The 27,772-nt window shown below is 45.0% G+C and overlaps 1 protein-coding gene across 6 annotated transcripts in view; it reads right to left on the bottom strand.

Annotated features, from left to right (window-relative positions):
- KDM6A (lysine demethylase 6A) overlaps nt 1-27,772 on the bottom strand; it is a 794,872-nt gene that overhangs the window by 56,666 nt on the left and 710,434 nt on the right. For all 6 annotated transcript variants that reach the window (XM_082247554.1, XM_082247553.1, XM_082247555.1 and 3 more), the window contains one exon: nt 24,530-25,305. In XM_082247554.1, coding sequence (XP_082103680.1) covers nt 24,530-25,305 — 776 coding nt within the window. The remainder of the gene's footprint in view (nt 1-24,529; nt 25,306-27,772) is intronic.

The following is a 27,772-nucleotide window of genomic DNA, read 5'->3' as shown; positions in this document are numbered from 1 at the left end:
TGTAAAGCAGCTTTTATTCTACCAGTTGGACTCAAATGATGATACCAATGTCTATGGAATGGATGGATATATTCCAGAAATGAAGCAAAGCAACAATTCTAACAAAATACTACTTAAACTTGCTTTCACTGAGATACTTATCTATCCTGGCCTAGCTTCCCTCCAAGCTATGCTCAGTGAGATCTACTTACAATACAGGTAACATGGCATAAAATGCCTATAAGTATGTAAACTAATAAGGACACCATAAATGTTTGAATGATTAGTGGGCAAACTTATAGTTAAAGGAAATTTATGGTCACAGCAAACACTTCCATTTTACATCAGCATTGTAATAATTCAAACAATAGATACATTTGACAATCCAATACACGCATACTTGAAAAATCTCCCTGTCCACCGGACATCTCTTTCCACAACTTCCTGGATTCCCTGCATTATTTTACAGCTTCTCTACTGCAGTTTACTTTCAATTCCTAAAGATTATATATCTCATGGTACCTTGCTACCTGCAGGCAGCACTGAGGAGTATGTAAGAAATAACTAAAAAAGTGCAGAAAAAAATATATGATTTTAAAATGTTGACCATTGATATGCTTAAAAGACATAATCCACTGGCATACCCAATGACGTTAGTTTGTTAAATTTTAGCATACAATCAACTGATACAGAACAGGATTTTTCAAAGTACATTGAAAGCTTGAGAAACGGGGAAATGGCTGGTGGTACCCCCTACGGTAAATGGAGCAAATTTTTCAAAGACTTCCAAAAATGTAGAATTCCATCTTTCCACTCTCTAAAATGTTTGGCCTAAACAAACTATTTCTGTTACATAACGATGCAGCTACTGTGAGTGCTGCAACAAACAGTTGTAGCCTTAATTACATACAGTAAGCAGTTAAAGAATTGGGCTAAATCCTTCTCACCTGTTCAGGATAAATCTTGTGGTTTTATCAATGAATACTAGGCTTCCTCTGGTTGGCTGAGGTGGGGAAGCGGATGAATGATACAAGGCTTCTCTTGAATGGCTGAGAGGTACTCAGCCTGACTAAGTGCGGCAGCATATGGAAATTGGCCATATTGATGCCAGAACACAGTGTAGCTAATGTTACAACAGTACATTATAAACACACATCAGCCCCAACTTTATGTAATGGATATAATTCCTTTGGGCCCGATGGGCCAAAACAAACTATTTAAATAGAAAGAAGAGAGGGGAGTTTACCTTCAAACCTGACCTTGAGTGTTTAGTAAGGGTTTAAATCGCTCATTTGAACCAAGCTGGTCCAAACATTGCCTTCACTATACGATGCAGCAGCTGTGTGCACCATATGAACTGTATGTTACCTCAGATGCACACAGCATACATCGCTGTCTTCGGGCTGTGGGGTGGGAACTTCTCGTCTACTCCCGGAAAACAAAAAGGATCTGGGCTGAGCTGCCTTTCACTGGGAGCTTAGCATTCTTTGAATGGCAATGAAAAAAAAAAATACAAACAAAATACAAAAAAAATAAGACTCCTGAACTAAAAATAGGTCAGAATCCGCACACTTAGGCTTCTTTCACACGGTCCGCCTCCGCAGGCGGATCCGTGTTGCTCAGCGGGGATCGATCCGCGATCCCCGCTGAGCCGGGCGGGTGACAGCTCCGTCTCCGCTTGCAGAGCGGAGAGGGAGGTGTCTCAGCCCCCGCTGCCCTCTATGGGGGATCGGAGGAGAGCGGACCGCTTGTCCGCTCTCATCAGATCCGCTCCGCTCCGATTACTGAACGGATGGAAAAATAGGGTTTCCATCCGTCCAGATTTCAGCACAGGATCGGATGCGGATGGCAGCGGCTGTCAGCGGAGGTGACCTCCGCTGACACCCGCTGCCCCATAGAGCTGCATGGAGGATCCGATCAGATCCGCCTAAAAAAACTGACAGGCGGATCTGATCGGACCGCCCGTGTGAAAGAGCCCTTAGGATAAGATGGAGCATGCTTCTGTCAAAAAGGTTAAAACATTTAGAACTATGCCCTCCAATTAAATATTATATTAAATAATATCCACTGAGCCAGATAAGATCACCTTGTACAGCTCCCCCTGTAATAATGATACTGCACTGTTTCTGAATTCTTACAGGCATTACACTGGGAAGAAAAAAAATTGTTCCAAGGGGCATAACTATCAGCACTGTCACTGCTGATTCACATCAAGCCTGTGGCTGGTCAATCAACACCCTCCCACACCTAGTCCTACCCAATGATTTCTGGTTGACTGCAGTGCTAAAAATCTCCCACTGTGATTTGCAGTGTCTGGGAGGTGGGCCAGGATGGACACAAATATGGGAGAGTTTGGCTCAGTCACAAAGTAGTCTCCCTTTTTCCACAGAGTGGACATTTGACCCCCCTTCTCCAGTTAGACTTGTCATTTTCGGTTTATAAAAAATAACCCATTAAATCAATAAAAGGAGTTGGACCATCTCATAATTGCTACAAGGTGGTGGTCCAGTTCTGGGAACTAAACTTGCCAATGTAGCCATTAAGAAACAAAGGAAATAACTGGCTGATTTAACCAACCAGAATTTTGCTCTCCAGAATATAACTAAACGTGAAAGTTCTGGATAGATTAACCCCTTAAAGTCACTACAATAACTTTATTTGCAGCTTTCTAATAAGTCACCTTTATGATCATTATGCCTTCTGTAACTGCTAAATTTTGACCTGGAGATTCTTTTTTTTTTTTAATTACAGAACAAAAAAGAAAATCAGGGCATGAATATTTTCAGACCACCAGGTGGCACTGCAGAGTTCATCTTGTGATTCATGTTCAGTTATTTAAGGTTTATAAGTTCTGAAAAGCACAATTTCAATACATTTCTAAAAATAAAAAATAAAATACTAAATATGCATTCGCATTAACCTGAGAAATACGCTTGTATAAATACATTTTCATCTATTTCATCTTTCATAAATATGTGACAGTGTGGGTGCTTTGCAGCAAACCCTCTTTTTTAAACTTAAAACCATTGCAAAGAGGTTAGCTGTTATGACTGGTTCAGCGTGTCAACATTGCATCCCGCAAGACAAGAAATAAGTTACTGAATGATAAATGGAATGTAAAAACACGAAAGATAAACAGATAAACAGCTAACCTCTGCAACCACCTTTAGGCTCGGTTCACACTTGCGAATATGCAGCGTGTTCCCGCATCGCATCCGCACATCTGGCAGTTCACACTGCCATATGCGATACGCAGGGGGTGTCAATTAAATGTTAACGACACCCAGTTTGATCGCATATCGCAGTGCGATCTGACAGTTCGCACAGGATCGGATCGCACAAGTGTGAACCACTGTGCAATCAGATTCTGAGGTGGCTCAAAAAATGCCTCATGTGCGTGTTTGGTGCGGATACAGTGCGAATTCAGCCATACAAAGAGAATGGCTGAACTGGCATCCGCACAGAGATCGCATGCAATGAAGGAGCAGTGCGCTCCGAACTACATGTGATCTCGCAAACCGCAATAATGTGAACCGGCACTTAATCTAGAATAACAGCTAATTATAGAAAATTTAAAAAGTGTAAATTTGTGTCTGCAAATAAACATTTACATCAAGTTTTAAAAATGTTTTTTTTTTTTTTTATGCTGGAAAGCACCCACACTGGGGCTCAATACAGAAGGACAAAAAAAAAAAAATCAAGAAAGAATGTAAAAATAGCTAACTATACCTGTATGTCATCTAATACTAGACTCTATAGATGTGGGGTGTGTCAATTTCGCATGGTTCACAGAAACACAAGGGCACCGTTCACATTTAAACAGATGCAATGGTGCACTCGTGTTTTTGCACGTCACATTTAGGGCAGCCCATTAATTTCAACAGGCTGTCCCCTAGGCGTGAAACTCACACAAACTACACGTGTTCTGGCATCCGTGAAAGCATGCAGGCCGTGCTGTGTAAATCAATGGCATCAATGCACTCCTGCAAAAAGGATGTGCATTTTATGCACACATTCCTACAAGGCCCAAATCTGAATCTAAAGCCTTAATTGCATTTCATCAATTCCAGACTGCATACCAATGGCACTAACATTTATTAGAGAAAGCTGATTGAGGAGTACAAACAGCAATGTTAGCCTTGCATTGTGGCAAAGAAAAAATAAATGCTGAGTGCAGAATTCAGCAGGGGCTGGTGTTTTTTATCAACCTCCATTCACTTCAATTGAAACATCCCCTTACTAAAGAATTGGTAACAAAAACAAATTTTCTCTTCCATTCATTGACGAACACAGCTCCTCTTTATTCTTGACCATGAAACATCCTAAAGCGTTGCCTCATTGAAGGGTGGCAAACCAGTGAAGGAACACACAACACTACCTGAGAACCCTCCAGAAAACAAAACCTAAACAAAAAAAAAACCTTGCTGCTGAAACATGCATCTGAAGATGCCCAAACATCAACTTTTATTAAACTTGGTAAAGGTGTGCACGGATGGCCAGGTATCCACCTTGCAAACTTGATGCATTATGTCGGAAAGCCCAGGAAGCACTAATTGCCCTGGTGGATTGAGCTGTACGAGAAAGGGAGGAGCCTGACCCATAATGGCAGAGGCCCTGACAACAGATCCAACGAGAAATAGTGGCAGAAGTAGCCTACAAGCCTTTATGTGGGCAATCTAATCAAAAAAAGAGAATCTGACCTCAAGAAGGAAGTCGCAGCAGCCAGATGCACACAATCCACCTGAACCACATCCAAGGACTGCGGCGCAAAATCCTTAGGATGTCAACGGTGCTGACAAAGGGAAGGACGGACAATGTCCTTAATTATATAAAGTTGGACACCACCTTCGAAAGAAGGGAAGGACGAGGACGGACAACCATCTTATCCTTTTGTGAAAACAAATAGGGAGACTTACAGGACAAAGATGCCAACTCCAACATGTGATGTGAGGAAGGGACAGCAACTAAAAAAGCAACCCCCTGAGAGAGAATTACCAAGGAAACATCCCTAAAATTCTCAAAAAGGGGGCGTCAGATCACTGGCAAAATAAGGTTAAGGTCCCACGCTGGCAATGGAGAAAGCATGTGGAGCCACATGCTGGACCCCTTGAATGAAGGTACAAATCAAGGAGTGTGGCGCCAGGGGACGCTGGAAGAAATTTGCAAGGGCAGAAACCTGACCCATAAATTGTAAACAAGGCAAGTTTCTGATCAATGCCCCATTGGAGAAAAGCCAAAATCCGAGAAGGAACGGGCTGAAAACCAGAAGCCTTGCACCACGAAATGTAAGCCATCCAAGTGTGATAATAAATCTTCAGGAGGTGGCTTTACGCAAATACCGGTCTCTCAAAAGCCAAGCTGTCAAAGCCAGCGACGGTATAGTAGGGTGGAAAGATAGGTCCTTGGGATAGAAGAACTTCTCACAAAGGAAGCTGTAAGGGGACATCTGCAGAGTCCACAAGGCTAATCCGGAGAATTACTGGGATCCCTCCAGCCTCTGTCCTGGGCAGCAGATGAGGGAGAAGCTTGAGAGGGGGAAAGGCGTAAAAATTAGGGGATAAAAGGCTCCATGGTGCCACCAGAGTGTCCGTCACATCTGCCAAAGGATCCCTCATTCTCACCACGAATTTGGACACCTTTCCTGTTGGGACAGGACATCAGCAGATCCATGTTTAGGGTGCCCCCACTCACATAGATTTGATTAAAAATGTCCAGGTGGCTGAGCTGCTGCTCAGCTGGGCTTTTGATTGAGGATCTTCACAGGATAAAATCCCAGGAAAAATGAAAAAAAAACATGGAACCACAGGTCCCAAGCAAAGAGCTAAGTCCTTATGAGAGGCAGAAAAAAAAAATAAAAAATCTGAGCTGCCTATAGCAGAGAGCGGGTTGACTACCAGTTAGGACTGCCCATAGGTGGTGCTGTGTTCTTTTTTGTGCCTAGTATCCTACTCCTTAAGGTCACCCTATAACACTACGGCCAATAATAAGGAAGAGCTGTAAGTACGCAAGAGAAAAAAAAAAAAAACCTTTAGACCAATTTTAAATGCGCTGTAAACATGCATACAGTTGTCACCCTAGAACACAAAATGTGTTACTGGCAGGATCACTAGGTAAAAAGACCAATTGGTAAAAGAAGAAACTGAATACAACAGCCACATTAAAGGAAAGGTAAAAACTGGAAAACATCCAGTATTTGTTTTTGGGTTTAGATATAATTTAAATATAGATGGGCCATGGATCTGTTTCTTAATTTGTTTTACCTTTTTTTTTTTTTCGCCATTACAATGACTCACCATCAAACCCCCTCAACCAAAATAAATTCTCATTCTGACGATTGCAGCTATACAGGGGCATAGATTTATTTTTTTCTGGGCAAAGGGGGGACATATGGCACAGTCGACGAATCCAAAAAATATACTTTAATTATAGAGCCTCAAGCAAGAGTCTAAAAGGGGGTATGTAGTACACAAGTTAGACAGTACAGAAAAAAATCATCCTCTCCCATCTATCCCCCTCCACTAATAAAGCTCTCCTCACCCCAGTACAGTCCCTCCCCAAAATACAGATCCCTACTATCACCAGACCCAGTATTTCAATATTTTAAAAAATCCCCACATCTCTCCTCTATGCTGAAAAACCTGAGAAAAAAAAAAAAATCGATCTTAGGTTTTCCAGCAAACGTCAGAAGTGACGTCACTTTCAGCCTCTGAGTGTCATAGAGATGGGAACTATCTTGTAAACAGTCAGCTCTATGGTAAACCGCCACTGCCGGTGGATTCCTTCTCTGGCTCCCCAATCGCACAGGAGAAACCGGTGAAGCACCGGAGAGCGGTGTGGGGAACGTCCCTTCCCGCTGCCTGTAAAAGCAATCAATCGGCTAAACAGCCGCTATGATGGCTTTTACATGAGAGGGAATCGCCAGATGAAAAAAAAAATAAAAATATCTGGATGATACCTGTAGCTGCAGGCATCATTCACTCTCCAGCAAAAAAAAAAACCCTCAGGGATGGGTCAGATGCAGGCAACCCTCAACATTTGTCTTAAGCCCCGTACACACGTACCGATCGTCGGCCGAACGATCGGCCGTCTTTTGTCCAGGGCTGTCGTGTCTGTTTAAAACTGCAAAAGACTGCACATGAATTTTGTCGGCCAACAACAGCCGACTGCAGAAGTGATGTCATGTGATGGTTAACTTTCCTTGTCTTTTTTCTTTTCTGAGCATGCCCAGTCTTGCTAATCTGCTGTCTGTCGGCCAAAATCTGTACTGACTGGCGAACAAATCGGCCGTTCTGGTGACGGCCAACAAAAATTTTAATGCCTGCACGACAGATTCTGTTCGGCCGAAAATGCGCTGTCGGAAGCATCATACTAACAAGCCTACAGTCGGCCGATCGTTCGGCGGCCGAATATTTACGGCCGACAATCGCCACGTGTGTACGGGGCTTTACTCTTGGAAAACTGTAGCTCCGCCCAACATATCTTTTTTTTCCAACAAGTTTATTGGAGAGTAATGAGGTTAACAACATGTAATTATACTTTTCACATTGTATGTAGAAATAACAATCCTATCTGATCCAATAACATTATAAACGAGTAAGTATCAATTTACATTAGGCAAAAGAAATAATCAGATATCAAGGAAAACGTATGCTGTAACACGTATTAATACAGGAATGATAAAACTGAGGCGATTCGCCCTTTAGAGTGCGAAGTTTTATGTTGAATCAACATAGCCCATGAAATATGGCTGTTAAGGGCTAACTTCTTTTTTTTCGCTTAATCAAGCTAAAATAACATAAAAAGAGGAAGTATATCAAAGAGGAAGTAGGGGAGCGGACCCTCTGACCCGCATTGGGTCCGCAGGGAAGGGGGAGGAGTAAGCTAGAAAAGTGAGATGGAGAAGAGGGGAAGGGAAGGCAAGGAAAGTGGGCGGAGGGGAGGCGGGTAAGGACCGAAGCAACTTATGTGTCTAGGTCACTATAAGAATCATGGCTATAATAACTGATAATACGGAGGAGGTGGATTAACTAATTATTAAATGAGTTAATAAGCTGTTCATATTCGGCGGAATATCGGAAAATGATCCAATCTTTCCATATTTTGAGATATTTGTTTGGAGAGTCATGTACTGTAGAAATTAGCTCCTCCATTTCAGAGATTTTGTTAATCTGTGTGAGCCAAGTGTGTAGGGATGGGACTTTCGTGGTACCCCATAGTCTGGGGATGCAAAGCTTAGCAGCATTTATCCAACATATCTAATCAGTATGACATCAGGAACACAGTGCACAATGATGTGGAATTGGTTTAATATTGCATGCACCTGGAAGGCAGCCTCCACAAGCGAAATCAAGGAGACTTAATAATAATGGACTGGCAGCTCTGTCTCCTTGAGTTTGCTTGTGGATGTGGCTGGCCAGGTGTATGCATATTTAAATCATTTCCATATTGCTGTGCTATTGATGACCTCATACTGACGAATTATGTTGGCCAGAGCTACAGCAATCCAGAAGAGTGAGAGACTATCACAGATTTGACATTTATGATACATTGTAATATAGTTATCGTACTTGTTAACCAGCGTTTTGGCTTTGCTGTACACTATATGTATTTTTCTTTTCTTGTTTCTTATACAGCACAGCACTTTTTCTACACTGAAATGCTAAAATGTGCATTTTGACACAGGAATTGCTTAAAAGCCCCAATACATTAAATATTTTCTAAAAAGCAGATAACATAGGATAAAAGGATGGTACAGTAGTAGTCATGGTGACAGTAGTAGAAGGGTTAAAGAAAGCCATCCTGAGAGAAATGTCAAGGCTGTTATTGCTATCTGTTCTGCAAGCACTAAAAGATGGAATAGTTTAATTATACTACAAATGGTAATTAATCACATCCTGACATTGAATTCAATAGGTTAAAAATACTGCGGCGATTGCTCATGTTGTGAGCATTTTGGTGTATGTCCTAACTGATCATTTAAATGCATTGCTAAAATCGCAGTGCGCGTGCTTGTTATTAATTCCAAAGGAGACCACCGATAGCTAGCGATTTAGGTCATGTAATAAATTGCCTGCATCCCAAGTCAAAATTAAACTCCAGTATACTATAGTAAGAAAAAAAAATGTATATTGCTAGCTGTGGATTTCACGGTTTTATACAATTTGATACTTTAAAGGGGATAAAAAAAAAGTGCTCGGGCTGGTTCACACGTGTGTCAATAGCCAGGGTTTTTGCAGCATCTATTCAGGATTTGTAAAGCCTCATAACCGCCCTTCAACTCCTACCATGAATATTACAATGGCATCACATGGAAGCAGCATGTCACTTTCATGATGCATCGGCATTTGTCACCTGCCTCCATTGATTTCCATGATAATGCACTGTAACTGCACCTTAGCAGCACCTATAGTATTTATGGTGTGTTAGTGAAGCATTTATAAAGTGGTAACTCGGCACTGGGGGATTGACAGTGGAGACTCCAGTATCCCAGAATGCATTGAGAAAAAAGGGAACTAGGACAGAGCAGCTCCAGCCACCCTCTATTTGTACAGAGCAGCCCTGTGGTAACACCTTTTAGTTCTGCGTGAAGGCAAAAGCATCAAGACAGCCAGAAAAATGGACAAAGCCAGGCAGGAGCAGAATTATCGAGCATTATTGCCAGTGGCAAAGTTTTTTGTTTCACCAAACTTAAGCTGGACCAAGCCAAGTGTCAAAGATGTCATATACAAATCCATTTTACAGAGATTCACAAAAATGGCAGCTATCACATCACAACCTAACCACGCCTCAAAGCAGACAATTTCCTGTCCATTACTTCCCCTTTAACCGCTTGCAGACCCGCCGCAGTACGTTTACTGTTGCAGGTCGGCTCGTGCAAGCACAATCACATATCTGTATGTTGTGGCATTTCACCAGATCCATTCTTGCATACATGCGTGGACCCAGAAGACTCTGCTGTCTTTCCCTGCAGCACAAGCCGGTGAGTGGGTCCCTGCCAACGATTTATAGCCTGTTCCCGCTGATCGAATAATCGAAGAGAGCCCCGTGTTGGTAAACGCAGGGCTCTATACAGACAGCATATACAGGATTTTTTTTTTGTATACTACTAATGGCAACAATCAGCAATTTATAGTGGGACTGTGATACGGACTAACTGACACTGACATCTCCAGTAGGGATCGACTGATATAATTTTTTTCAGGGCCAGTACGGATACAGATTTTCCAGCCAGTAGTGGATGCATGGAATAACCTTCCTGCAGAAGTGGTAGCTGCAAATACAGTGAAGGAGTTTAAGCATGCATGGGATAGGCATAAGGCTATCCTTCATAAAATATAGGGCCAGGGACTATTCATAGGATTCAGATATATTGGGCAGACTAGATGGGCCAAATGGTTCTTATCTGCCGACACATTCTATGTTTCTATGCCACCCTTCAGGCCGATATTTTGCACATTCTCTTTATTTTTATAATGTCCTTTTAATTTTATTTTTTGATCACTTTAATTGCTGTCAATGCATGTAAACATCCCTTGTGACGGTAAACGGTAAAAGGCAGTGACAGGTACTCTTTATGGAGGGGTCTGGGGTCTGTAAGACCCAAAAACCCTTCCTCTGCACTTAAAAGCAGTTTGGCTGCTTTGAATACTGTCTTTTTTTTTTTTAATCTGGCGGTACAACCACTTAAAGTAATATCGGCAAGATTGTGGCCGATACCGATACTTCAAAAAAAGTGAATATCGGCCTCTGATACTCGGTCGATCCCTGATCTCCAGTAACACTAATACAGTGATCAGTGCTAATAATATGCAGTGTCACTGTGCTAATGCCACTGGGCAGGAAGGAGTTTACATCAGGAGCAAACAAAGGGTTAACTGTGTGCCTAGTAAGTGTTTGTGTGTAAACTGTGCTACTTTTACTCAGGGATGTCACTTTTTTTCCCTGCTTAGCAGGGAGACAAACGTATGCATCCTCGCTTCCAGTAGAGATCTGTGTTGTTTAAATACACAGCTCTCTCTCCGGTCATCTGCTCTGCCGATCGGCAGGTCCCGGTCATGAATCATTGGCCAGGACCCGCTGATCGGCATGTGCAGGAGCCAGTGACAGCACAGCCAGGCCAGCGGGTGATCGCACCCGCTATCTAGAAATGCAGAATTACATATACACACATGATTTCGCGCAGCAGGCCTATAAAGCAGTAAAGCTACAGTATGTGGTCAGCAAGTGGTTAAACTGTAAGCTCCTTGATGGCAGGGATTGATGTAAATGTACAACATATATGTAAAGCTCTGTATAAATTGTCAGCACAATATAAAATCGCAATAATAAATTCTGTATTTGATTCACATTTTTTTTTTCTTAATAATGTTGGTAATATATTTAGGTAATATATGCAATGGCATTACAGGCAACAGAGGTTACAGTTTTTTATATATTTTAAAGTTGCACTTCTGTTTGTCAAAAAACTGGATTTTTGTCGTACCATAAAATCCTTTTTTCTGATGTTCATTGACAAACACAGCTCCATATCTTCTTTGACCCTTGGGTTATGCTGCTCTCCATAGGAGAAGGACTAGGCAGAAACAAAGCTTGACTACGCCCCTAGGGCAGGGGTATACTTCCCACTTTCTGCTATAGGACTTCAGTTTGTAACAAGCAGTGTCAGAAGAATAACTAACCAAACTGTGTCCGTCAATTAACATCAGAGAAAAGGATTTTACGGTAAGACAAAAATCCAGTTCTCTTTCGTTCATTGACGGACACAGCTCCATATCTTCTTTGACCCTTGGGATGTCCCAAAGCAGTGTCAACATGAGGGGTGTGAAAAACACAGCAATGCACATAATTCCCCAAAAGGGATAAACCTAGCCAACCAAGTAAACCAGGAGCTCACCAACCAGAAATAATACACCCTCAAGAGGCAGAACCCTCTGCAACAGCAGCCTGCAAAACTTTGCGGCCAAACGCAACATCCGCATATGCAAGTTCATCCACCTTGAAAAACTTGGTCAATGTCTGCACAGGCGACCATGTAGCTGCCTTGCACACCTGAACCACTGACCCCTGATGACGGAAGCCCCAGGAGGCACCAAGCGCCCTTGTAGAATGCCCCTTAACAGGGAAAGGAGGAGCCTGACCCTTAATAGAATAGGCCTGCACCACCGTTTGCCTGATCCATCTGGAAATGGTTGAAGCAGACGTGGCCTGCCCCTTATGAGATCCATCCGTAAGGAGAAACAAAGAATGCGATTTTCGAGTTGCCGTCATGTACACCCTGATTGCCCGAACCACATCCAGGGAATGTAAGGCAATTTCTTTAGGATGTGTCGGCTTCGGGCACAAGGAAGACAACACAATGTCTTCATTCAAGTGGAAACCCGAGACGACCTTAGGAAGGAACGACTGACAGGGACAAAGCACCACTTTGTCCCGGTGAACCACCAGGTAAGGTGACCAACAGGACAATGCAGCCAGTTCCGACACCCTGTAATAGCCACCAGAAAAGCTACCTTCTATGACAGAGTAAGCAGAGGAAGTTCAAATATTTTCAAAAGGCGGTCTTTGAAGAACTGACAGTACCAAATTGAAGTCCCACGGATGTACCAGAGACCTGGCTTTCAATAGCCAGACCGTTACAGCAGGATGGAAGATCGGCCCTTGAGACAAAAGATCTTCTCTGAGGGAGTCTCCAAGGAACATCGGCTACCAGCCTCACAAGGCCTGCGTACCAAGACCGGCGAGGCCAGTCTGGAATCCCTTCCGCCTCGATTTTGCGCAGAAGCTGTAGTGAAGGAAAAGTATAAATCAGACGATACTGACCCCCTGAGATCTGGCCACAAACCTCTGAACCTTCTGGTTGAGACGAGAGGCCAACAAGTCCACATCCGGAGTCCCCCACAGGGGAGACAGTTGTTGAAACACGTCCGGGTAAAGAGACCATTCGCCCGGACTCAGGGCCTGCCGACCGAGGTAGTCCGCCTGTCAATTTTCCACCCCTGGAATGTGCACAGCAGAGAGGATTGGAACATATCGTTCTGCCCACCTTCTCTGGCTGCTAGTGCACTTTTGGTGCCCCGTTGATGATGGATATATGTGAAAGCCATGGCATTGTCCGACTGAATTCTTACCAGACACCCCTGCAGAGAATCAGTCCACAGAGACAGTCAAAGCCTGATCAACCGCATCTCCAGGATTTTGAATGGCAGACCAGACTCCTCCCGAGTCCAAACCTCTTAAGCTGAATCCGTACTCAAGACCCCTCCCCACCCGGACAGGCTGGCGTCGTAACCACTGCCCAGTACAGGGGGGAGAAAGGACTTCCTTTGTCGAAGCGCCAGGCAATGGAGCCACCAAAGCAAGGATCCCCTCACGCCCCGACTCAACAGGATCAGATTGTCCAGGGATTGAGGATTCTTGTCCCATTTGGCAAGAATTTCCTTTTGCAGAGGGCTGGTATGGAGCTGTGCAAAACGTAAACGTCTCAAAGGTGGAGACCATCAAACCCAGCACATGCGTGCAAGTCCTGAGAGATGACCGATGGCTGGACAACAGGAGCCGAATCCCATGCTGCAACTTCAGCAGTTTCACCTTCGGAAGAAACACCCTGGCTGAGACTGAATCCAAAGTCAGGCCCAGGTAGTCCAGGTTGGTGGACGGAATCGGAGCGGATTTTGAAAATTCAGCATCCAGCCAAACTCTTGCAGAGTTCACACAGTGATGTCCAGATCGTCTTTTAACCACTTGCCGACCGCTCACATGGAGCGTACTGCGGCAAAGTGGCTCGTTATCGTCCAGCGACGTAGAACTAGGTTGCTGGACTCCTCCCCTTGTGGGTGGCACGTGCGCGCCGCCGGAGGCTTGCTCCCGCTGTATTTACACACAGCGGGAGTCGGGCCAGGGGAGGAGAGGCGGTTATCACCGCCGCTCTTCCCCCATCGTCGGGGATCGAGTGAGGAGATCCGCCCGCTTGTGAAAACAAAGTGGGCGGATCTCCTGTGACAGACAGTCACAGATTACAGGATTCAGCATAGCTGAACCTGCGATCTGTGCCTGTGTCCCCTCCCCCCACACCTGTCAGTAAGCACCAGGCATACAAGTAACCCCTAGATCACCAATAAAGTTAACCCCTTCCCTGCCAGTGTCATTATTACAGTAACAGTGCATATGTATAGCACTGATTACTGTAGTAATGTCACTGGTACCCCCAAAAGTGTTAAAAATGTCAGTTAGGGGTCCAATCTGTCCGCCGCAATGTGGCAGTCGCGCAAAAAAAAAAAAAAAATCGCAGATCGCCGCCATTACTACTTAAAAAAACACAATAAAAATGACAAATTTCCGTAGTAACTTTTGCGCAAACCAATCAAAATACACTTATTGCGATTTATTTTTACCACAAATATGTAGCAGAAAGCAAATTGGCCTAAAATGTTAAAAAAAAATAGTTTACATTTTTTTTTGGGGGGGGGGGGGGGGGATTTCATGTAAATAAATGAAAAATATTGTTATTTTTTCAAAATTGTCGCTCTTTTTTTGTTTATAGCTCAAAAAGTAAAAATCACACAGGTGATCAAATACCACCAAAAGAAAGCTCTATTTGTGGGGGGAAAAAGGCCATAAATTGAATTTGGGTACATTGTTGCACGGCCGTGCAATTGTCCGTTAGTAACGCAGTGCCGAATCGCAAAATATGGCCTGGTCAGGAATGGGGTAAAAATTTTCCGGTCTTAAAGAAGTTAAAAATACGCTCATTGAGAATTTTTTTGTCAAAGATATGTAGCTAAATACATTTTGGCCTAAATATGACAAAAATTGAATATATTGGATATTTTTTAACTGTCAAAGTAGAAAAATTTTATTTTTTCAAAATTGTCGCTCTTTTTTTTATTAATATCGCAAAAAAATGAAAAGCGCAGAGGTGATCAAATACCACCAAAAGAAAGCTCTGTTTGTGGGGGAAAAAAGGATGTAAATTTCATTTGAGTACGGCGTTGCATGATCGCGCAATCGTCAGTTAAAGTCGCACAGTGCCAAGTTGCAAAAAGTGGCCTGGACGTAAAGCAGGAAAATCCTCCGGTGGTAAAGTGGTTAAGACAGACGGAGACTCTGCTCGCAGGAGGAGATCGTCCAGGTACCCGAGTACCGCGACCCCCCTCTGCCTGAGCAAGGCTAACACCGGGGCCAACACTTTTGTGAACAACCTAGGAGCTGAGGCCAGACCAAACGGTAACGCCACAAATTGATCATGTTCCTTTCGCACGGCAAAACAAAAAAATAAAAATGCTGATCCCCTACATATATTGGACTATGAAGGTAAGCGTCCTTGATATCGAGAGGCCAGAAAATACCCTTGATGAAGGGATGCCACCACCATGCGAATGGACTCCATCCGAAATTTCTTAACACACACAAAGCAATTCAGGGCCTTGAGATCCAAGACCCTGGGAACAGTAAAAAGATTTAAATAAAATCCCTGAAAACGTTCCAACTCTGGAACCCGGACAATTACTAGCAGATCCTTCACCGCCCCCATAAAGGCCCTGCAACCGATCTGGGGACTGGCGCAAGATGGAAGGAAAGAAACTTGCCGGAATCAAGGACCGAAACCCGATCTTGTAACCAGATCAAACCAACTCGTGGATCTATTTGTCTTGAATGAGAGGTCCACTTGTTTAGAAAGAAGCAAAGACGTCCCCCCACCCCAGATACAGGTGAGGGCGCCCCTTCAGACAGAGGAGGGCTTGTCTGTGGAACTAGTGAATCCCGCTTTTGTCTTACCAGCCCAGGGCCTCTTGAAACACTCCGCAAAGTGACGGGTGGACTTTTATTCCTTGTACTGCGAGCACGCAGGACAAAATGGGCTGTTTGTGAGCCAAGAAGAAAGGACCACGTTTACGACAAGGCTCTTTGCTCTTGGCAACCTGTGAAAGCCGAGTTCTCTTACCTCCCAATAGACCTTTAATGATCTCTTCCATAGAAGCACAGAACAAACGGTCTCCTGCAAACGGTAGATCAGTCAGCACCTTTTTGGAAGCCTGGTCAGCCGACCAGTACTTCAACCAAATCATGCGGCGGAGGATCCCCGCAGTCACAGACACACTGCCAGCCAAAGGCGCCACATCCAAGGATGCATCACAGATATACTATAGCCCCTATATCAACTGATCCGCCAGCTCCACCCGCTCAGGAAAATGTGGACTCCCTTCAAGATCCTGGCATAAGAGTTTCGCCTATTCCACTGAGGTCTGGGAGACCAAGGTGATAGCGCAAACAGGCCACAAAATTGAACCCGCCATGGTGAAAAGTTATCGGACCAGAGCCTCAAGCTTAACCCCACACACTCGCTCCAGCTTTCAGTTTTGTTGCAAGCAGTGTTTATATGACAATAACCCCATTCCACTCATAATTAGAGGGGTGGGTGTTGAGTCCGTTAATGAACTTCAGAGAAAAGGATTTTACAGTAAGTCAAAAATCCAGTTTTCTAGATCATTCATTGACAGACGCAGCTTCATATCTTCTTAGTGATTGGGACGTCCCAAAGCAGTATTATCATGAGGGGTGGGAAAAACAACGAAAAGAACGTTAATGCCCCAAAGGCTAAACGTAGTCAACCAGGTAAAAAAGGAGCTCAACCACTAACTGGAGCTCACCCAGAAAAAACATACACCCTCAGAGAAAAAAAAGATCTCTTTTAAACAGCAGCTTGCAAAACCTTTTCGGCCAAAAGAGGCACCCGAAGATGCCAACACATTTACCTTGTAGAATTTTGTGAACGTGTGCACTGACTACCAAGTTGCCGCCTTGCAAACTTGCATCACTGACACCTGATGACGAAAAGCCCAAGAGGCACTCAGCGCTCTAGTAGAATGCGCATACACCGGGAAAGGAGGAACTTGACCCTTCAATGAATAAGTCTGAACCACCATCTGCCTGATCCATCAGGATATGGTCGCAGCAGACGCAGCCAATCCTTTTCAAGGTTCTTCGGTAAGGACAAAAAAAGAGTCTGAATTCCTGAAGGATTCAGTAACCGCCAAGTAAACTAATTGCCCGAACCACATCCAAAGAAAGCAAAGCAATTTCCTTGAGATGCTTGGGCTTAGGACAGAGTGAGTGAAGGCAGCACAATGTCTTCATTCAAATGGAAATCAGAAATCACCTTAGGAAAAAACTACTGATTAGGCCGAAGTACCACTTTATCTCTGTGGACCACCAGTGAAGGTGAACGGCAAGACAACGCCGTCAGTTCAGACACCCTGGAGAAGTGATAGCCACCAAAAAGGCAACCTTCTGACATAATTTAAGCAGGGGAATCTCCCTAATGTTCTTAAAAGGAGGTTTTTGAAGAACCGATGACACCAAATTCAGATCCCACGGAGGTAACGGGGACTGTCTCGGAGGCGCCATATGACGCACCCCCCGAATTAAAGTGCGAATCAGGGCATGCGTAGCTAAAGAACGTTGAAATAACACAGCCAAAGCAGACACTTGGCCTTTGATAGTGCCCAAAGCCAAACACTGTTTAACCCCTTTTTGAAGAAAAGTCAAAACCCTGGCTACCGAAAACAAGCGAGGGTGCACTTTCAATAATTCACACCATGAAATGTACGATTTCCACGTACGATGATGGATCTTTCTGGAAGTAGACTTCCTGGCATTCAACAGTGTAGGAATCACAGAATCAGAAAGACCTCTATTCTTCAATACATGGCTTTCAACAGCCAAGCCGTTAAAGCCAGCGACTGCAAAGCAGGATGGAAGATCGGCCCTTTAAACAGCAGATTTTTCCCTGAGAGGAAACCTCCAAGGAGCATCAGCGACCAACCTTACCAGGCGTGCGTACCAAGACCAGCGAGGCCAGTCTGGGGCCACTAGAATGACCAGAATCCATTCCGCCTCTATTCTGCACAGCAGCTTTGGCAGGAGTTTCAGCGGAGGGAACGCACAGATCAGCCGATACTGACCCCAAAGAGCCCCAGTGCATCGGTGGCATAGGCCACAGGATCCCTTGACCTGGGCACAAACCTCTGAACCTTCTTGTTAAGTCAAGAAGCAAACAGGTTGACATTGGGTGTCCCTTGCCGGACAAAGAGGAGGTGAAACACCTCCGGGTGCAGGGACCACTCCCCCTGATCCAACACATGACGGTAATCCGCCTGCTGGTTCTCCACACCTGGGATATGCACGAGGATATCCTGGGATATGGGGGGGAAGAAAAAATGATGCCCATTCCAGGATCTCGGCCATCTCCCCGGCCACCGCGACACTCCCGGTGCCCCCTTGATGATTGAGGTATGCCATGGCCATGCCATTGTCCGATTGAATCCGGACCGAGCAACCTTGCGGACGAGCCATCCAATGACTCAGGCAAAGCTTTATTGCTCTGAGCTCCAAGATATTTATCGGCAGCTTGGACTCTTCCACTGTCCAGGATCCCTGGGCGCAGTTTCCACAGCACTCCTCCTCAACCTGACAGGCTGACGTCCGTGGTTACTACCGTCCAATACAACCGCAGAAAGGACTTGCCTTGGCGAAGTGCTGACGAGTGAAGCCACTACAGAAGAGCAGACTTGGTGTTGCGACTGAACCAAATCAAAGCATCCAAGGATTTTGGATCCTTGTTCCATTTTACGAGAATCTCCTTTTGTAAGGGTCTCATGTGGAACAGAGCAAACTGAACCACCTTGAATGGTTGATACCATCAGACCCAAGGCCCGGCAGGCCAGTCCGCAGAAGGACAGATTGCTTGCCAACAACGGGATTGCCCGCTGAAATTTTTGCAAATTGTCCAGGGAAAGAAAGACCCTCGCCAAAGTGGAGTCCAGAGTCAGGCTCAGATAATCCAGTCTCATTGAAGGTATCAGGGCGGATTTTTTTAAACTGATGTTCCAACCGAACTCTTGCAGTGTTCGGACAGTGACAGTCAAGTCAACCAACAGGGCTGAGTAAGTCCGCCCTCAATAGGAGATCATCCAGGAACCCTAGTACCAAAATCCCCCATTGGCACAGTAATGCCAACACCGGAGCCAGCACCTTGGTGAAGACACTAGGGACGGAGGCGAGACCAAAGGGTAATGCCGCAAATTTATAATGCTCCTCTCCTATAGTAAAGCGGAGAAAACGCTGGTGTCAAGCATAGGTGGGGATGTGTAGATATGTGTCCTTGATAGCTACGGAGGCCAAAAAATCTCCCTGGTGTAGGGACGCCACTACCGTGCGAATGGACTCCATTCGAAACCTATATACCTGCACAAAGTGGTTCAAAGCCTTGAGGTCCAAGATTGGACACACTTTGCCTTCCTTCCTGGGCACAGTAAACAGGTTTGAATAAAACCCTTGAAAACTTTAATGAGATGGAACCGGCACAATCACTCTTTACGACAGCAGATTTTGCACCGCCTCTTGGAGATCCCTTAAACGGTCTGGAGATAGGCGCAGATTGGACGGGAATAACCTGTCCAACGGTCGAGACCGGAATTCCATCTTGTACCCTGATTGTATCAGTTTGTGAACCCATTTGTCCTGAAACAAGGAAATCCATGGTTCCAGCAAGAAGCAAAAGACGTCCCTCCCCCACCCCAGAATCGGGTGAAGGCGCCCCTTCATGCAGACGAGGATTTGTCTGCAGATCCGGATTGGCCGGTCTTCGGTTTGCCTGACCACATATTCATGGAACTTCCAGAAGACCAGAATGGCTTTCCTTTTTCTTGCGACTCAGAGGTACGAAAAAGCCACCTATGAGCAGTAAAAAAAAAAAACGGCCCCGTCTAGCACGTGGTGCCTTGCCCTTAGAGGATTGAGGGAGACGAGTACTCTTCCCACGGACACTCTGGCTACCAGTGGAGCGGCATCTAGTGACGCATCGCATATATACAGAAGGGCTTGAGCCATTTGATCCAAGAGCTCAATCAGCCCTGGGGAGAGCTGTTCCATTTCCAAGAGACCTTTTAGTAACTTCATTCATTCAGTGACGGTCTGCGACACCAGGGTGGTCACAAAAACTGGTTTCAATATGGAGCTCGCTATCACATGTAAATGGCGGGACAGAGACTCAATTCATCTATCAACGGGGTCCGTAAAGGCCGGGGATTCCTCCACGGAACCACAGACTTATTCACTCTGGAAACTGGATAATCCACCTTTGGTGGCACGGTCCACCGAGTGGAGATATTATCTGCATAGGGATAACAGCTTTTAAAAAGCTTGGGCACTACTAACATGTGCCTGATGCGCCCCCACTGTTTGACAATATTGTCAAAAAGTTTTGGACAGGGGAACACTTTGCCCGATTTCTGGGATTTGTGGGTGTTAGACACCTGTGTTCCCTACACTGTAGACTCATCCATTTTTAAAGTTTCTTGCACTGAAACTATAAGTGCTTCCACCAATGCACGGACAGGTCCTCTTCGCCATCAAAATGCGATGACACGGAGCCACAATGGTGGGGTGCGTCTGTGGCAGCCACATCTGCCTCTGAATCTGAAGATACAACAGAGGGGGGCAAAGGCAAAAGGCGTTTACGTCTAGTGTTACTTTTTAACACTAAATCCACTTTTGACACTAGGCTTTCCAAAACTGCTGTACGAACTGACAGGGGCTGCAACACAGAAGGTTCCGCAATCGCACTGAGGGGGTCTGTAGGTGAAATTTTGTCCTAAGACTCCATGTTCACTAAATTTAAAAAGATGTAGTGTTTTTTTTTTAAAAAAAAAGTTGCAAAAACAAGATTGTACCACTGCGCTGGCGGTACAGCAAGTCCCAGCCTAACACAGTGTTAGCAGTCTGAGAGGAAACCCACAAGAGACCCCAAAAAACCTTACCAAACTGATCAGGCGGCTTGCAGAAACGAGCGGTACAGCAGAAAGAGACCCGAGTCATGCCTAGAGTGTCTGATGCCTTGCCTATGCTGTCCAGCGCCGTGTACCACAAGAAAATAGCCGCCCAATGCATTCCTTTCGGGAAGATTTGGGGGGGGGGGGGGGGGGGACAGCGGGTCTGTTATACACGAGAGGGCAGAGGAACAGAGATACCCCAGGGTCTGAAAATTCCATGGAGGATGCCCATGTCCACCCCGAGGCTGCCACAGAAATGGGGGGGAACTCTTACTCACCATACCACAGATCAGGTGGGTGCCACTCCGAGCAGACTACCTCCCACCAGGGATAGGGGTGCTGCCAGCCAAGGGGTACGCTGCGACTCAGGGCATTGCAGGTCTTTCGTGTCCCCAGTGGGACGGTCCACTCGCGGACTCAGTCGTGGTGAGGCCTAGTGCTGAACTATAACCTGCTCACGCTCGCTGGCCAGGCTGGGAGACCTTAAAGATCTAGAATATCCTGTCCGAAACTCAGCCAACTGTTGCTTGTAGTTCTCCAGGAACTCTATTCTTTAAGTAGAGTTCCTGAAGAAGTAAAGTACAAAAAAAAGGTTCCCAAAAAATAACAGCAGGGAACTAGGTCCTACTCCTAAACTAGGCAGAAACAAACTGAGAAACATGGCCGCCGGATTACACAATGGAGGCTGAGGCTGTATGCAGCCATCTACAATAAAATGGCTGCGCGGCACCCAGACCAGCCCTACAGGTACTTGTAGTCCACCGGGGGGGGACCTTCAGAGACCGTAAGGATCTAGGATATCCAGTGTATCGCCCAGTCCAGCAGCTGATTGTAGTTCTCACAGGAACAGAAAATAATAAATGAAGAAAAATGAAGGAAAAATTGCTAGGACAAGAGATCCCAGCCGGGAACCAGGTCCTTACTCCTGACTAGGCAGAAAAAAACTGAAGTCCTATAGCAGGAAGTACACCCCAGGACTGCCCTAGGGGCGTAGTCAAGCTTTGTTTCTGCCTAGTCGTACGTCAATGGAGAGCAGCATAACCCAAGGGTCAAAGAAGATATGGAGCTGTGTCCGTCAATGAACAAAAGAGAAAAGCTATATTTTTGTTGGTTTATGAAACTTGATTTTATTTATAAGGATGTTATACATCGTAACGGCTAAATCTGTGTCTGTAGTGCATGTTCACATTTTAATACCATAAATAACAGAATTTTACTCTAGGAGTATAAAGGTTTGGCAAATCTAGAGAAATGCTTAATGTATTACAATTGAACTAAACCCATTACCTAAGTTGACAAATATGTACTGGAGATTTTAGTCGACTAAAATACAAGAATCAAACAATTCAGATGACTAAAACACAAAACTAAAATTGCATTTAAGTCAAAAGACTGACTAAATCGAAATTCGATGTCAAAATTAACACTGCCTGTCACATGCCTATTGCTGTCACAAGGGATGTTTTTCTTGTGACAGCAATAAAACTGATCAAAAATAAAACTTCAAAGTAGAGTTTCACTGATACTGGTATACGTGCCGATACTAGGCATTTTTGTGACTATCTGTACTCCCGAAAATGCTCCGATACTGGAAGTGATGTCAGCTTGGGAGCGGAATGCCTCCTCTTCCCTCCGACCAGCTGTCTCCTCAGGTGCAGGGTAACTGCTGTACTGGGCCCAAGTCCCATATTCGGCAAAGGGGCCCAGCAGGGAGCATGTGAGGGCTGTCACTATCCCTCTTCAATAACAAAATATCATGTATCCTTCTACGTGTCCGCCTGGCCTGCCCACATATGCCTCGTTTCCACTAAGCGGATCGGTTCGGGACGGTACGCTAATTTGAGTGTTTCCATTATGAAAGTGGCCCATACAACCGAACCAAACTGCACCATTCCTGGTCCTCCTTCAGATGTAGGGCCATAGGAAATGGTACGGTACGGTTAGGGACGGAGCTACTGGCGTCACACGATAGATTCCACTGATTGGCGGACAGGAAACCATCAATGCTCACGTCAAACGAAAGCTCAAAACAAACACCTAATTTGGTGTAAACGCCGCATGGCCCTTGGTGGCCCAACTTGCAGTGGAAACGCTCACCTAAAAAGACCGGACCATTCTAACCCTTCAAAACTGTACCGACCCGAACCGTTCCACTCAGTGGAAACGAGGCAATAGTGAACTAGCAGACCGGGACTCTGGAGATCCCGGGTTATAACATAGGGGAGGGACTAATGAGGGAACCTCAAACACCCATTGGCTAAGGAGGCAGTGCAGCATAAAGCTTACAGGCTGCACCGCCTCCTCAGCCAATGGGTGCACAAGCAGCGCTGTCCATCACATGCCTTAAATCTTCATTCTGCGTCTTCATGCCTTGGTGTAGATGCAGGATGAAGTGGTTCTGGGCAGCCTGCAATGAGGTGAGGGAGGGTTTTGCCCAAGTAATAGAGGAAAAACTGGGGAGCTGATAGAAGTGCCTGTTCCCGTGCAGCCTATGCGCCTTATAAATAATGATAATCATAATTCCAGCCATATTCCTGCCCTTTTATTAGGGTGACAGTAACCTGACACCTGTGCAGTATTAGTGTCAGCTTACTGTCATCCTGTTAAAAGGACAGCAATATGGCTGGCATTACAATTACTTATTCAAGGGGGCAAAATTATTGATAATCCTCCTAAATCCTGTTATTTTTTTGCCCAGTGGCAGTTTATTATGGGGCGACAAGTGTTTGGCTTATGGTTGTGGCGTGGCCCCATTGACCTGAATGGCCAAATTTCACATGGGCGTGACACAAACCATCACAGCTGTGGCACATGTGAATGGCCTCCTCCAGCTGTATTCTAGACTTAGGATGGGCAGAGAAGAACTATAACTTTCTGAAAGAAATGAGCCTTTAAAAACCAGTAGATGACCATGCACTTTGCACAATACACATTTCTGACCCTTGAACTTTGGTGTGTTACCCATTGTCCCCCCTGTATTCATGCACAAAGGCGAACACATGTGGTGATCCCACACGCAAACAGCGATCGTCCCACATGTGAGGAATCACCACAAACATCAGATCATGAGCAGTAATTCTAGCACCAAACCTCCTGGGTAAATCTAAAGTGTTAACCTTTAAAGGTTTTTAAAGAGTTGCTTGAGGAGAGTAAAATTACGCCATGTCTCGCTGATGCACGGGCGTGCGCAATTTTACAGCGTAACATATTTGGTGTATCATCTTTTAGATTTTACCAAAAAATTGGATTATGTATTGTATTTTTTTGCATTACCATTATAAAAAGTGTATTTCCAAAAAGTGTGTTCAATAAATTGCTGTGCAAACACCATGTGACATAATACAATTGCAACACTCAATTTAATCTCTAGGGTCTCAAAAAAATGAATAAATAAATTATGTTTGGGGGAATCGAAGAAATTTTCTAGCAAAAACGTTTGATTGTAAAATGTAAACAAAAAGTGCCAGAAAAGGCCCCGGGGGTCAAGGCAGGATTGCTGGTACACTGCCAAACCAAAATTTGAAATGCAATAAATTATGTGGAAAACTGAAAGTGAAAATTATGCTAAAAATGACAAGAATAAATATCAAAGAGAATTTAAACCATGCGCTTACTGAATTATACACCTTTCTGTGGTCCACTGCAATGTAATCTCAAAGTCCATCAACAGTTTTGACGGGACAGAAGTTAATGTTTCACAGTGAAAAGTCACAGGTACTTACCGACATGCTTTCAAAACTTCTGTTGAGCTAGGGTATATGGAAACTGACATGGATGGTATAGTCTGAGGGCTTTGTTTGTGGCTAATTATAGCTGGGTCCTTCTTTTTAGGGCTCTGAGAGTCATCCATACTCTCCCCATTAACTGCATCAAGTCCACTATGGGGGCTGTTAAGGCTGATAACACTGTTGGTCATTGTCTGTTCAGTAGATTTTGGAGAAGGTGTTGCTGTGGAAATGGCTGAAGATGGGGAGGAGGCAACAGAATTCTCAGTTTTTGTATGAACAGCTGGATGAATATTGTTGACTTTGTCACAGGTTCCAGTACCCACATTGTTATTGGCTTTTCCCATCAACAAGGCAGAGAGCTGAGGATTGTCTGAACTAAGTAAACCTGGTGACTTAGAATCTCCATGGCTAGGGCTAGGAACAGTATCTGCCGTCACCTGATGGACATGATTAGGAAGTCCCTCTACACCGGCAGTACTGTTAGGTGTCCCTTCAGAAAGCCTGCTTGTTTCAGGCACTGTTCCATTTCCTGAAGGCTTGCTCTCTTTGGTTAAAGTAATGCCTTGTTGTCCACCTGAGGTAGCAGTGTGAGAGGAGAGGTGATTGAGAGCAGCCCCCTGTGTTACTGAATTGCTAGGCATGGTAGGATGTCCAACCTGATTTTGAATACCAATGCCAGCTGCTTGGAGATGCTGGGAAGGCCCAGTGGAAGAAATAGGTCGTTCACCATTAGGACCTGCCAAATGTGAATTCTGACCTTTATGAAGCCCCTGAAAGTGATGCAAAAAACACATGCATTAGAATCTGACGATTTATGAACATTATAAAAAAAAAGTCAACATTTACAAACCATATTGTTGATGTGCTTATTATTTTGAAAATGGTAATTTTAAACTTTGTTGTGTAAACTGCATGATAATGTCCTATGAACACAAAATACATTAAACCATAATATAGACTAACAATACTAAATGCTCCCCCCCCCCCCCCCCATCCCCAGATAAGACTAAAGAATGCTAACTTATGAATTATCTCAACACTAGCACAGGAAAAATTAAGGTCTGAAAAGGTTGTAGTACTTTGCAGTGTTGTATTAGGTTGGCATTGCAGATTTTACTTAAAGCAGTATTAAACCTAAAACCAAAATAAAATATATTGCGGCTTACCAATCAAATACTGTTAAAAAAGCTGATCAACTCTCTAACTGCTACATCTGCAGGACAGCTTGTACTATTGAAAACCAGGGGGAGGGGGGGAAGGGGGAGAGACAACAGATGATGGAGGCATGTCAACTGACCACTGTAATCAGGGCTCAGCAGCTATAATTATCGTGGTGAGCAAGAACAGGGAGACGCAGGAACTGGCAGGATCAATCAGGTTTATTACAAGATAGGAAGCGAAGAATAGCACAAGCACTGTGCTGTTATTTATGCCTAAAAGGAAATTCCTCCAGTAGGGCTGCCTGGTACTCCCTCTTGATAGTTGATATAGGCTGCAGCCATGCTGTTGTCAGACTTTATCTTGATCGGATGAACCTGAAGAAGGGTATCCCAACTGGATTTATGGCAGAGCTTCAGAATGCTGATAGGGAAGCTTGGCTTCCAGGGCGACCAAGTTCCCTAAACTGTAAGTGGAATATTCCTTCCCAACCTGTGAGGTTGGCATCTGTTTTTATCACCCTCCATGGGTGTGCAAGAAATGACTTACCCATTTTTAAGGCTGGACTGGAAAGTTACCAAGCTAGAGATTTCCTTCCTTGGCTGGGGAATCACATAGGCAAGTCGAGAAACAGTGCACGCTTGTTCCGTGCGCAGAGAAGCGTTGTGTGGAATTGAGCCAAAAGTATATCTTCAAATAGGGCTACCATTAGCCCAGAACTCTCATGGAGAATCTTACTGAGGGATGTCTCATTTTAGGATCCAAGCATAAGATCTTGGAGAAATTTTTTTTTCAGGAAAAAAGACCACCACCTGAGCTTTGTCTAGAACGAGGCTCAAGTATTCTAGGCAAAGTGGAAAAAAAAGAGACCAGAATTTTGAAAGATTATTACCTAAACCAAGGCCTGCAGCATCTGAACAGTTCTTCGAATGTTTGCAGACATCTGAAAAGGGAGGAGTCATTCAGAAGGTCATCTGGGTATCCTACTACCCGAATGCCCCAAGTACTCATAAGCATATTTCCACTTTTGCAGTCAAATTTGAGAAAACTCCACTACGTTTGGTATGTAGTGCCATTTACACAACACCTCTGAGGAATGTTTCCAGCACCTTGTTGAATCTATGCCATGAAGAATTAAGGCAGTTCTGAAGGCAAAAGGGGGCCTAACCCAACACTGAAAGGTGTACCTAATAAAGTGGCCAGTGAGAGTAATATATATATATATATATATATATATATATATATATATATATATATATATATATATATATATATATATATATGACAGACCAATATGTTTTTTTTTTTTTCAGGGCCGATACCGATATTTTGGTCACAACGTATCGGCCGATATTTTGTACATTTAAGGTTTTAAAAAAGACAATTTTTGACACATCTGGTACTGAACATGTTAATTTTTGTTTAATGTTTAATGGCTGGCTGTCTGGCACCCTGTGGTGGCTGGCTGGTACAGGGCCTGTGGGCGGCTGGCTGGCTCGCTGGTACAGGGCCTGTGGGCGGCTGGCTGGCTCGCTGGTACAGGGCCTGTGGGCGGCTGGCTGGATCGCTGGTACAGGGCCTGTGGGCGGCTGGCTGGATCGCTGGTACAGGGCCTGTGGGCGGCTGGCTGGATCGCTGGTACAGGGCCTGTGGGCGGCTCGCTGGTACAGGGCCTGTGGGCGGCTGGCTGGCTCGCTGGTACAGGGCCTGTGAGCGGCTGGCTGGCTCGCTGGTACAGGGCCTGTGAGCGGCTGGCTGGCTCGCTGGTACAGGGCCTGTGAGCGGCTGGCTGGCTCGCTGGTACAGGGCCTGTGAGCGGCTGGCTGGCTCGCTGGTACAGGGCCTGTGGGCGGCTGGCTGGCTCGCTGGTACAGGGCCTGTGGGCGGCTGGCTGGCTCGCTGGTACAGGGCCTGTGGGCGGCTGGCTGGCTGGCTGGTACAGGGCCTGTGGGCGGCTGGCTGGTACAGGGCCTGTGGGCGGCTGGCTGGCTCGCTGGTACAGGGCCTGTGGGCTTGCTGGCCCTATTGATAGCGTCAGCGAGAGGAATAGTGCCCCATTGTTGGTGTCAGTTGGAGGAA

Source organism: Pelophylax lessonae (genome assembly GCF_965119305.1).
Source record: "Pelophylax lessonae genome assembly, chromosome: 2".
NCBI classification, from domain to species: Eukaryota; Metazoa; Chordata; class Amphibia; order Anura; family Ranidae; genus Pelophylax; species Pelophylax lessonae.
Note: the sequence above shows the minus strand (reverse complement) of the source record. Positions and strands in the feature narration are given on the sequence as shown.